The 12,965-nt window shown below is 39.3% G+C and overlaps 1 protein-coding gene across 6 annotated transcripts in view; it reads left to right on the forward strand.

The window, feature by feature from the left end:
* The window catches only part of SDHAF3 (succinate dehydrogenase complex assembly factor 3), an 88,322-nt gene that overhangs the window by 22,586 nt on the left and 52,771 nt on the right, over positions 1–12,965 (forward strand). For 2 of the 6 annotated variants that reach the window (XR_010470031.1, XM_065051135.1), the window contains exon 2: positions 8,632–9,024. The exons of the other annotated variants lie outside the window; for them this stretch is intronic. Coding sequence is in view for 1 of the 2 variants with exons in the window: in XM_065051135.1 (XP_064907207.1) it covers positions 8,632–8,835 (204 nt within the window). In the remaining variant the exon portion in view is untranslated. Of the gene's footprint in view, positions 1–8,631; positions 9,025–12,965 lie in introns of those variants that run through there. 6 annotated transcript variants of the gene reach the window in all.

Below are 12,965 nucleotides of genomic sequence, written 5' to 3' on the forward strand. Positions count from 1 at the left end.
ATTTTTATTGCCTTTTGTAATTAAAAAACCCCAACAAAACAAAAAACAACCCCCAAACTAATGAACAATTCCCATTTACCATAAGAAAGGAAGGAAGTTGATTGAATCCAGTCATCTCCAGTGAGGGAGAGAGACACACGTCGTTGCTTTTGCAGTGATGAGACCCGCATCTCTGGAGGACAGTGTGTCCAGTCATCACCTCATCTTTAAGACAGAAGTTTGTGACGCACAGCACGAAGCCAACCTGCGTCCCTTGCTGCAGTTAGACACGTAACATTTAAATGTAGACAATCCCATCGCAAGTGTTAGACTGTCTCTTTGGCTTGAAATGGCCTCTACAAACTCTTCCGTCTAATATTGGACTGAAATACAAAATAGCTTATCCAAGCTGCTCTTCACACAACTCATTTTTAGAGCTCCTCATTAATTACAAGTGGGTATATTTGCTAGAAAAGGGTTTTTTTTCGCTTGCGTTGTTTTTCTTTGGGGGTGGGAGATGCATTCTTCAGTGAGATGGGTTCTCCACACTCATGGCCTTGAAGGGTACGTGAGGAACCGGTTTGGCCTCTGTCAAACTGTGTCATTTTTTGAACTTTTTGTGTGTTGCATTTGTGCTTAAATGGACTCTGTGTGCTGCTCTGCAGTCCCTGTTTTTCCTTCCCTTTGTGGCGTGCCACTGGGGTGGCTGCCTCAGCAGAGAGGCAGGGGCAGTGGTTCAGCCCCACTCTGTTAGGTTCTTGGTATTGTGGGTTTTTTTTCCCTTCAGGGATTGCTTGACTACCCTGTTGAAGAGATGGTGATGCACAGGGGATGAGCAGGGATCTCATCCTAGCAGGAATGCAAGTTTTACTGTTGCTGGGTTAGAAAAAATTCCTTTTAAAATTTTGGTTATGTTCTTTCACATAACCTGAAGTTCTCAAAAATTTGTATAAAATCACGCTTTATTTTTTTTCTTTTTGAAATAGAGTGAGCAGTGTTGCAGCTTTAATAAAAATAAGGCACACTTTCTGATGCCCTTTTTGATTCTTTCTCATATGTGCTTAAACTTTCAACTTAGTGACTTATGACTGGTCATATAAGCTACTCAGTCTGTTTTTTAAGTGTTCACGTTTTTATGCATAGCAAACGTCTGAATAAAATGTACCTGTTTAACACATTACATCCTAACTTTAGTTCCACTGAACCTTTCTATTATTAACAGAAAATATCAAGGGTGGCTGAAGTTTGACGTGTAAAAGAAATGGCAGATTTTTAGCTTGTGTAAAACATCTTATTCTTTATGTCTAAGAGCTGTCAGAAGATAGTAAACAGCTCTTAGAAAAGCGGCATTTATAACCAAATTGCTCTCATGAAATATAAGTAAATCATACAACAAAACAGCTAATTAAATCTGTAGTCTGTAGCACAGTGACTGGTATCCCATCCATTAGCAACCGTGGTGCTTCACTCAAGCCAAACAACTTGAGTTTACAGTGTGTTTAATTTGAGTGACAGAGGTTTGTGAGTGAATTGAAGGCGGATTAGAATGTTATTTCATACCTCAGGTACCTTTGCTGCTGCAGCGCCGTCTCAGGTCTCCAGCTTCGCAGCTGTGGCCGCTGTAGCGCGGACCACCCGCTGAAGGGCTGTTCTGTGGCTTTCTGTCACCTGTCCATGCTGCAAAATCTCCCTGCTTTTGAAACCAGAAAACTTGGTGTTACTTTGCACAACTCTGCCTCTCTTAGTAGACAGTAAACATTTTGTTCACAGATTCTGTGCTGTGACATTGGTAATGAAGGAGATGCTAGAACAAGAAAACATGAGGGAAAACATTGGTTTTTATAATAAATAATCTTGTCACTAGATTTTTTCTATATATGCCTGTTAAATTCATAGACTAGCCATAATTTTATGATGATCAGCTTGTTTGTAGTGCTTTATTTACTTGGAGCACAGTGTTGTTTTAGGGGCCTTACTGTTGTCTCGCAATGTGAGCGCTGTCTGCTGCACTGGAGCTGGAGTGTCTGTGGGTGAAATGTTTGGCCAAATACCTTTTGGATGATGGTGTTTTCCAGGCTTACATGTAAAGTACTGTAGCATTTTCAGAAAGAGAATAATCCTTGAGATTTCCCTCTTGTGCTCACACTAACAGTCAAGAATTTTTATTTTATTTTATTTTTTTTCCCCCGCAAAGCCACTCAGCAATAACCACTCGCCCTGTATCCTTCAGACTTTTGATAGGAACGGTGTTAAGCCAGTTCTGAATGTTTGTGCAAGTTCCTTTTGCTGAGAGTTGCCTCCGGTTTGTTGTTACATGTGTGATGGATGCTCAGGTGATTTAAATGCCAGAAGAGCAAGTTGTTTTTTCACCTTCTGTCAGGACTTGCAGTAGGAGCTGGTCCTCTGCTGTGCTGGGTACATCAAAGTGAAATTCCTGTCTACATTCTGTTGCCCTTTTCCCAGCAGTTACAAGTTTAATTTTCCACTTAAGAAACTCTGATAATGCCAGCCATACATCATTAGCTGGTGTCATTCAAATACCATTTGATGAGCACTTTCAAAAGCAGGAGGAAGGTTTACTCACCACCCTTTATAGTATATTGACAGGTTTTTTTAAGTGATCATGGTGTGTCCTTTGCAAAAACAAATGTGGTTTGAAATTGTCTGATAATGCACTTTCCTGTTAGAGTATGTGTGACTTCACATAGCTTTTTATTCAGATTAGGTAATTTATTTGACAGTAATTGTATTTTATGCAATTTTAAAAATGCTTATGAGCTATTTCAAGTTGCTTTATAGGATGAAGTGTAAGTTGTTATGGCTTAACGTATCAGTGTATAAAAATATCCACTGAAATTGTCTGTTTTCCTTGGTTTGTTATTACACTTCCAACTATACTTACAGGTTCAGTTAAATATATAAAGATGCTCTGGAATTTCATGAGGTGTATCTCCCATTTAAAAACCACTTCTATAAAGACTTTATCTTTTGCTGATACTCAGTTTAACAAACAGAACAGTTTTATAGTAAAAAATAGAGTAAATCAGTTGCAGATTTCTGGCTGAACGTGCATAAAGCAATTCATTCAACAAATCTCTGCACAGTGATCAGAACAGGTTGTTCGTTGCTGTGCTGTTCCTTCACAGGCATTTCTTCGTGCTGCCGTCCTAGCAGCATGTGTTTGATTTTGCTCCTAGAAGAAGTAGGGTTTGAAATACTCCAATTCTAAGTTAACTTCCAGGGAGCGAGGGGGGCGGTCTGTCAGGCCAAACTTGTGGGGGTTTTTTGTCACCCTGAGAAAATAAATTTAGAAGAATTTGATGGTGTTTTTCAGTGCCTGACTGCCGTGTTTGTTTAACACATCTCAGAGTAGCAGCTTCTGATCTGGCCCCAGGTAATGTTGTTGCTTATCAGTGTTATAATTACTTCGACTGCATGTGAAGCTCGTCTTTTGGAATGGATGAAGACGCTGACTTTAACTGTGTAAGGGAGGTTAAAACTATGGGCCTTTTTAAAGAGAAAACCTGGAAATCTGGCAAGAAAGTGAATTGTACAGGTAGTTACTGTGAAGAGACCTCTATCCTCACTTTTTCTATTTAAATGAAACTTACAGAGATTTTTGGAGTGATTGTCTAAAATGTATTAATAGTATTGTACATTGTGAGGAGGATGCCAAAGGAAATAGAAATGATGATTACTGTTCTTCCCAATGAAAATGGGCAGATAGGCTCCTAACCCATTTAATCTTGCAATTAGATCATGTTTCTCATCATTTTATATTCACATATGAGATAAAGGTTTGTCAGCATGCACTGTACCAGGGAGCAGTCTATACATCTAACAGTCAGGGAGTGAGGCTTTTGGTTGTGTGGATTTTGCTTTTATTTTTGTATTTAGTCTTTGAAAACCAGTCTGACACCCTTTCTGTAATGTGTGGCATTTTAAAACCTCAGGTGCCACCTATCCTCTTGCCCTTCTGATAGTTTGTGCATTTTGCCAATGCTTATGAATCAGAGAGCAGAAGAAAACTATTTGGTTCAGTTATTGAATTTAAAGAAAAAACTCTGGTAATTGACTACAGCAGGGATGTCAAACTCATTTTACCGGGGGCCACATCAGCTTACAATTGCCTTCAAATGGCTAAATGTAATTGTAGGACTGTGTAAATGTAGGAGTAGCTACCCCTGGACTACAGCAAATACCTTCTGTTTTTTTGTAAAAATCACTTGGAGGTTCAAGTATTTAATCATGTTAGAGGATTTTAAGAGAGCCTAATGGCCAGATTCAACTTCCATGCTATAGATACCAATGTGATCTCTGGGCAGAACCAGCACCTCTAAGGAGAGCACCAGTGCGTTGAGGTGGGGCATCGTCTTCCCTGCATTGGTGATACGGAGAGTTTTGGGGTGTCTCTGAGGTTGGTGATGCAGGGAGCTGCCCAGTCTGCACCTCAGACTGTTAATCTCTGTTAAGACTGGGCTGGGTACTGGGAGGAGTGGGGCTCTGAGACCGTCTGTGGTGTGGATGGCCAGCATGCCATGGTTGGGTACTGGATAAGTCAGCCATCTTTTGATGGTAAATGGTCAGGAGAGGTTATCTTGACTTGGCCTTGATTCTGATCCTCTTTGTTTCTGCTGGTGGTCATGTATAAGGGGCAAAGGCTTTTAGTACTCAGCTGGTGTTTTGGTTTTTGTTTGTTTTTTTGTAGATGCCCAGATAGTGTACATTTGGTGCAGGCAGAGCATCATTGTAGTAAGAGCTATGTACAAAGAAAGAACCAACCAGCCTAAGAACACCTGAGGTGCAGAGGTTGTCCCTGGCTGACCTGCCACCCTTGACCATCTGTGCAAGTGAGGAGCGCACCTGTCTGCCTCTGCCGCCCTTGTGTGCGCTGAGCCGGGCTCTACCAGGCCACAGCTTTACTTGTCTCCTGTCTGGGGTTCTGTGAGCAGAGTGTGGAATAAGATGCCCTTGAGAAATCTGCCAGGGATTGCTGTCATGACTGACAAAGGAGTTTTGTTATATTTGGAAGTTGTGGTTGTATGTAAAATAAATTGAGAGGCAGAAGTAAAGCAGAGGGCTTGTTTCAGTTCTTCTGGTAGGGAAGATGACACCAGGAAATAGTTGAATTCTGCATCTATTAAGTTATAATGAAAACTAAAGCATACACAAACATGCTGCTTCTCCTTATTGCCTGAGAGGGACTGTGCTCATCATATTTTGTGACCAAAGGTATATTGTTGAAGGAACAACCGTTAGCGTGATTTCTTGTTTTTTTTTTTAAATTATGCTTTTAAACCTATTACTGAACTTCAGAGTTCAATGTATTAAAAGTTCGTGTGCAGTTGGCAAAATTGCATGTTTCCTGTATAGAAGCTGAACCTTAAATTACAGAACTGTGTACCAGCAAATGATGTAGTATCTTTCCACAAATCACTGATCACTTAATAACAGTATGAATTTCTGAGGGAACAGTAAGGTGTTAAACACTTAAATATCTCAAGCTTTGTTAGTTCGTCATCTGGCATCACAGGCAGAGAAAATGAGGTATGCCATATAGTTGATCTTTTTTCAGTGCTTTTGTAAAGGCTGAAATGTATTTTCTTTGGTGCATCACTGCCTTTTGGTAAAATGAAGTTTTCTGTCGTAAGCCAACCAAGACCCAGCATGTTTTCAGGGTCTAATTTTGAATTTTTGTTCACATTGCAAATCGATGTGAAACCATGACTGTTGAGGCTTTCTGGCATGTACAAAACATTTGTTCAGCTAGAAAACGAATGGGGGGAAAAGAGCCAGCGGTGACACGTCCAGATGGGAGCCCGCTGGAGTGCTGCAGAGCAGAACACCTGGCAGCGGGGAGGGAGAAGCACCGTCCAGCGCTGCGCGTTCAGATGCAGGGTGCTGTGGGCGTTGTGGCTTTGTCGAGGACCATCACTTCTTTAACACTGATGCTTTGTGAAATGTGATGATTTGATGCTAGACTGAAAACCGAAATAATATTGCAGACTCTACCAGTCTTTAATTTGATTTTTTTTTTTTTTTTTTTTAATTAAAAAAAAGATGATCTTCTAGTCAACAAAGTTTGTAAAATTGTAACCAGTCTTTAAACAGACAACAGTTATGCCAATGCGCTGGAGCCCCTGGCTGCTCCCAGGTGGTTGGTCATTAGTGAAGGGAAGGACTTTTCTCCCACTGTGGAACCTGCCCTGGTGGGACATTGCATGGAAGGGATCTCGGGCTTGGACATTTAGTCAGGTCTCTTGATGAGATGTGGAGAGTTTCGCATTGCTTGCTTTCAGTATTGTTTCTGAATTATAAGCTTTGAATGTTGTTGTTTAGTGTAATGCGAATTTATTTTTTGGAGTCTGGAGCCAATACTGACCGGATTGTTCTGTGCAGAAATTTGGAGATAGAATGAGGTGGAATAGTTGATGTGTAACATGTCGGTGTGTTACTTGCCTGCTGACAGCTTCAGAGATCACATTTGTCTGTCTGCCTTGGTGAGAAATCCTGTGGATCACAAAGCTGAAGACTTTTGAACCCATTAGAATTTTTTACCTTATTGTTACTGTTTGATATACTCAGTCATCAGGAAAAAAACGGTATTTATTTCCTCCTAAATATTGGACCAACTCTACCATAAAATAATATCACAGAGATGTAGAATTACTGTAGGGATTAACTGTAATGTCACTGTTTTTGAATGTGTATTTAATGTAGAAAGGGCAGAGATGATGTGGGGAAGAACCTCAGTATTATGAAACTGTTACTTTTCTTATTAGGTAACTTTAACACAAAGTTCTACCACTACAGAAATGAGGAATTGGTTTAGTTCAGAGTCTGTATGAATAAGATTTTACTGTTGTTTGACCTGCTTTGTTTTATCTATCTGTTTTCTTTAAAGAGCCAGGAATTAAGCTTTGCAGCAGGGCTGCTGACTTTAGTGAGGCTTGACATGGTACATAAACAGCATAGTGTATTTATGTTAGTTAATGTAGTGATTTTCAAATTTATCACATGCTTATGAATAACATTCTTCCTTTTTATCTACTTCTCAGGAATTATTAGACGTACAGCTGAAGTAGTGGCTTTAGTAACTTTGGTAACTGGATTAACAATTCAGTATTCAAAAATGAGGCTCCTTTCAGCTGAAAATTTGAAATTAAAATCATGCTTATGTCTCATTGCCAAAATCCCATGGTTTTGAATATTCCTGATACTTAATCCTTTATTAAGAAAAAAAAAAAAAGGTATTACCATTACAGTTTTTTTAGTTCCATTTTTTATGCTATATTCTAAGTTGTGCTTGAAACTTTAAGGATACTTTAAAGGATACCTTACTAAATAGGAGAGAAGCCTGTTTTGTGTTTTTTTTTTTTCCAACAGCAATTAATGTTTGAAATTAATTTCTTAATTGTGTAGTTTGTTTTTTAAGTTCCACTTAAGAAAAAGAAAAACGTGAGCTCCCAACCCGGTGTTTGAACATGTGCTTAACTTTTAAACATCTGAGTAGGTTCACACGCCATGAGGATTTTGACAAATTCCCTCATGGTGACGTGTCGGAGAGCGACTGCAGCGGGATGGGGCTGGACCGGGGAGCCGAGGAAGGGGCAGGACCCCACGGATGGGCTTTGAACGCAGCAGCCTCAGGGGTAGCACCAACAGCCAAATTACTTTTGCAGAACTGCCGTCCTTGCAAAACCCTTGAGTGTTGTAACTTTTCTAATGGTCAAAGATCTCTCCAAAGCAGTGGGAAAGCCGTTTCCCAGCTATGCCCGCATTACTGGTGTGAGCTGTTGGCCAGTTGCGTATCTGCCTTGAGAGGTTTTGCCTTATAATGGCGCTCAGCCTGGTATGGATGTCGTACGTACTGACAGTTCTGCCTGTCCACTGACATAAATACTGTTATTTAAATAAACATGGTCTAAATGCCTTCTGTTACAATGGGATTGAAGGAAAGTTCGAAAAAACTTACCTATGTTCAGGGCAATACAGAAAGGGGGTTATATTTCTTTGTCTTCTTCAGGGAATGAGCATGCAATATGGAGGTATCTGTCCTAACTTTTAATTTTACTAACTAATTTATTCTAAAACTGGCAGAATAACAGAAGTCTCACAGCTGCTGAATTCCTTCTGCCTTTGGAGCAGTCCAGGGCTGGTGCAAATGGTCAGTTCTCAGAAATGCAGAGAGTGTTTAGACAGAAAGGCTGTAGGATAGTGTCTAATTATAGATTGCTTTTTCTAATATATTTCTTCAAGAATAACGCTTTTCCAGATACAGCAGTTTAGAAAGTGAATCCTATTGATATCCTTCTAGATAGAAAACATGTATTTTAAGAGTTTTAATTATAGGTCAAATATATTTATGTAGTTATATTTTGTTTTCAGTAGTGGTACATGATATGACAGAATTAAATTAATCTGTACATATAGGACACACATTTTAAACTATCATCTACTTAAAACTGACTGTAGATACTAGAAATGTCTTAACTTTGTTATAAAAAGTGTGGGGTTTTGTCATTTGATGTAGATTAATAGGCTGTTGTAGAAGGTTGATTAAGAGTATGTTATTACGGTAAGACGGTATTAAAAGTTGACCTGAATCCTCCATTTGTCATTTTGGTGACCTTTATATCCCTTCCTCTTTAGAACTACGCAGCACTGATACAGCAACAAATTAATGAGGACAAACAAAACTTGAGAGAAAAGACTGTGTATGGAATCCAGCTCACAGAAGAAAAACTTAATGACTTCCGTGATGAACAGATTGGGCAACTGAAGGAACTGATGGATGAAGCTACCAAACCTAATAAAGAAATCGCCATTTCTAAAGACTCGGAACGCAAAAACTGAAAGGTTTTAAAAGATGTTTTAATGCATGTGGAAGCATTTTGAAACTTCCTTTTCCACTTGGACTTGAATGTGGTTTCTGTGCAGTAGTGGGCACTGCTGATGGGATAACTTGTCTGAAACATGTCTCTGGGTATTTGGCTTTCTATGCAAGAATAAATGTGTCCGCATTTATTGCGGGGCAACAATAAAGTGTGGCAGACTTTAATTAATAATTTGTTAACCCTCACCTTCCCCACTACTGAAGGGGAATAGGAGGACAAGGGAGAGGGACTTACAAGTTGGAAAGTTAAAGAAACTTTACTAATAATGAGAGAAAATAATGCAAAAGATACAAACCCAATATTGAATTTCCCAGCATAGTGCAGCATCATGCCCGAGGCTGCAGAGCAGGTGCTGGGAAATCCTAGAGTCCTGGACTGCATTCGGCAGTAGACAGGAGCTGGATTGAGTGATGCACGGACTGGAACCGGGATCAGGATTGTAGGCAGGAGAACAGGCAGGGTCTTCTTCAGATGCCGGCCATGGACAAAGAGAGTGACACCCTCATGATCTCCCAGTTTTATACTGTGTATGATGTGGATGGCATGGAATGCCTCATTGGTCTATTTGGCTTACCTGTTATTTCCACCCCTTCCTGCAAATAAAACCCTGTCACTTGTGGGATGTATGAAATTTGTCAGTGACCTTGGCTCCTAGAGCAATAAAAGATAAACCCGGGCCTTTTCTGCATAGCATTCCTGCTGTTAGCTCAGTAAAACTGCAAATATCAGCCATTATCATCTGCAGAGCAAAGTGTCAAAAAAACATGCAGCCAACTTCAGACAAATGCAGTCACTTAGAAGAGCGTAGCTGAAAGGAAAAGCCACTAAAAGATAATTGGTCGTGTTTTAACCAGAACCAGGACAAATTGTTAAAATGGAATAATCACAACAATTTTCTGTTAATTGCAATATTTTTTTCTACTAATGGAAGGCGGAGACTGAAAGAATTTGGTAAAAGTAAATTGACATTTTTAAAATAGAAAGCTTTATTTTTTTTTTAATCTTAGCACCCATAGGGCAAAACATTTTTCTGTTTGTGTATAATCCTCTACCTTAATGGAAAAGATGCAGTTAGCATTTGTTTTCTGATGTGGATTCAGTGGCCAAAGAACAAAATTATGGTACTAGAGTGGGCTCATTTCAATGGAAAGAAATGAAAAGTATTAGAAATGCATGCGATTGTTGAAATTGGAAGTTGGTTTTCTTCTTGAGCCTTATTCTGAAAAGCACTTTAAAATAAAAGATGTAGTTCATTATTGAATTCACCTTGAAGGTACCACTGGCTTATGAAGAAAATTCTGCTGTTTTTTCAAAGCTAGATATAAATTACTGTTAGTCTCTAAAATTTTGAAAAAATTTGTGAGTTGGTTGTGCTGTATTTAGAATTCAAAGACTTTTTAAAGCTCAGCATGTCATATTACTCAATATTCTGTATAGATCAGAAGTTGTAAACTCCTCAATAACAGAAATTATCCTGTTCATAATACTGTATAACAAATATAAATAATTAGTAGGTAATAGGATAAGTCTTCATCAGGAAAATGCATGCCTATTGTGATACTTATTGTGACTAAAAAAAGTCTTACTTTTTTATCTGCTAAGAAATCCACCCCCCTTTCTGTGGAAAAGTCACCTTTCATTTCATCTTCCAAACCTGGTTTTATATTATTAGTTTCGTTCTATTTCTGGACCTTTCCCTGTCTCTTACCTACAGCGTGTTCAAGACAACATAATTTCTTTCCTCCTGGGGGATGACAGCATTGACAAGTGAGCACATTTCCATCTGTCTCAACATGCTGTTTGCCAGAGCTAAGCTCCTGGATCCTGACCGGGGGCACAGCCTGCTGTGCTCTCCCTCGCCTCTCTGCCCAGTTCTTTGCTAGGATTTTAGGTTGTAGGTTGTTAATTTCTATTAACAGGTTGATTGAAAGACTCCTGTGCAACTTAAGGCAGCTTTGCTACATCTTCCTCTGCTCCTTGCACAGTAGGAGCATCCTTGATCCTTAAGGGTTTAATCCAAATAGGGACAGAATGGTGGAGATGACATCAGGCTGCAGGGCTGAGGCCACAAGTCCTGGTTCTTGGCCCATTGAAGGCAACTGCAAAGTAACCAGTAATTTTTGTGGCCAGATCTACTTCGTTTTAATACCAAAAGCAATGTTTGGGTGCTTGATAACAGAGTTTGTTTCCACTCCTTGATGGCTATCACACGTGCCCCTCCTCTCCAGTCAATATCCAAGTTGCTTCAAATTTATTTCAAGTATTGCGATTTAGAGCATGGTTATTTTAATCAGCACATTTAATGAAACTTGTTAGTTCAATGAAACTAGCTAGAACACTTCTTTTGCACCTGTCTACTGCTGTTTATACCTAGACAATACACATTTCTAAAGGCTAAATTAAATTTATAACGAAAAATTGCGATTTGGTATGAGAAACAAAAACTAAAGTGAGTTGGAGGTGAGGGTAAACATCTATGCATCCACAGCCCCTCTTCCTGTAAATCTGACAACTTTTTTCTTTCATTGCCAGTGGTAGCTCTTATTTTGTACTATGTTTGTATTCTTGTTTAAAACAACTCTTACAAAAGCCAAAATTCTACAATAGGAATGAAATATCTTTAAAGCTTTAAGACAGCTGGTGCTAATGGTAAGGCGTGCTGTGATCTGAGGAGCGCTTACACGGGGTGGCAGGCATGGGTGGCCCCACAGAAACTTTGCAAAGCCAACGCTACCACAGGTTGGTGAAATTCTTTGATTTACAAGTGTGAAAAATGCCCGTTAAGCTGAGAAGGTCAATCGACATCTCATCCTGTCCACAGGTAGGCTGAATGACAAAGATACTTTTTTTTAATTTTATTTTTTCATTTTTTTAAGGCATAGGGTATGTTCTGTAGGGAATTTTACACAAGGATTGATGGATAATGAACAAAAGAAAGCATTCATCAAAATTACTTCAAAACTGCTAGCAGCTTGCAATTTCAAATGGCAAAAGCGTTGCTTAGAAAAAAATTATCACCTTATAATGAACAATAGCTGTGATCACTTTGCAAACGAAGATGAAGTTTTAAGCTCTGTCCTGTGCATGTTGGCATGGATTGCTGTTATACAACTGAGCACTGAAAGGCTCCTACCATCCATCTTTTGAGACCTCTCGCCATTCAGCATATCATCAAGAAAGATCCTCTGTATTTTGGTGATCGTAAGTTCATTTGGCTCTCTGGAACTGAAAGAGAGTGATAACAATTGGTTAATTTGGCTAAATCTTACCTGTGATAAGACTATATGATTGCCTGGAAACTGGTAGTAGTTGGAGGGAGCTGAATTTTAGGTAGCTAGAAAAGGAATGATTCAGAAATATGTCTCATTAAAAATTACTACAGTTTTGATTTGCAAAATACGAAGTTATACATCTTAAAAAGAACAACTATAAATGTAATTCCTTCAGTGTTTTATTATTTCTATGACGTGGGTTTATGCTTTTTAAACCAGCTGTCCAGCAAGAGCTATTAGAATGTGATCTTTCTCGCTTAAAAACATAACATACTGAAGGTAGAATTTATGAAGGAGTTTCATTCTCAGCTATTTGGACTGTAATCTTTTATAATTATTAGTGGGCTTTCTTCCTCTTGGATACATATTTATGAGAGGCTGCTTACTCACTGATGAGTCAGTGGCCAAGTTTTCATTGACTTCTAGCGTAAAATATTGAACAATTGGTGAAGGAGCAAGATCATGCCTTGCCTGTTATAATATTTTAAAATTTGTACTCTGTGTAAGCCAAAATAATAACAGAGGGAGGGCTGAATCTCTCAGCAGACTGATTAAGCATGAACAAAGAGTGTCCATCTGCCTTTGAGGAAGGATAAAAGCTGAGTAACTGTAAAAGGCATCTCCCATGCTGGGGCTGTCCTACTGAACTGTTGATTTTGAGACCTCTTGGAAAGGGTTTCAAAGGAAATCCTTCCTGCTGGAGGGTATAGATGCAGCATCGCAGTTTTTGCACGTCTTGCTTGGTGCTAGAACTGTCTGCCCCAGCTCCTACCAATTGGTGTCCCTGTGCTGGACTGGGCTTGGTGCATCTGCCAGT

Source organism: Columba livia, chromosome 2 (assembly GCF_036013475.1).
Source record: "Columba livia isolate bColLiv1 breed racing homer chromosome 2, bColLiv1.pat.W.v2, whole genome shotgun sequence".
In the NCBI taxonomy this organism is placed as follows: domain Eukaryota; kingdom Metazoa; phylum Chordata; class Aves; order Columbiformes; family Columbidae; genus Columba; species Columba livia.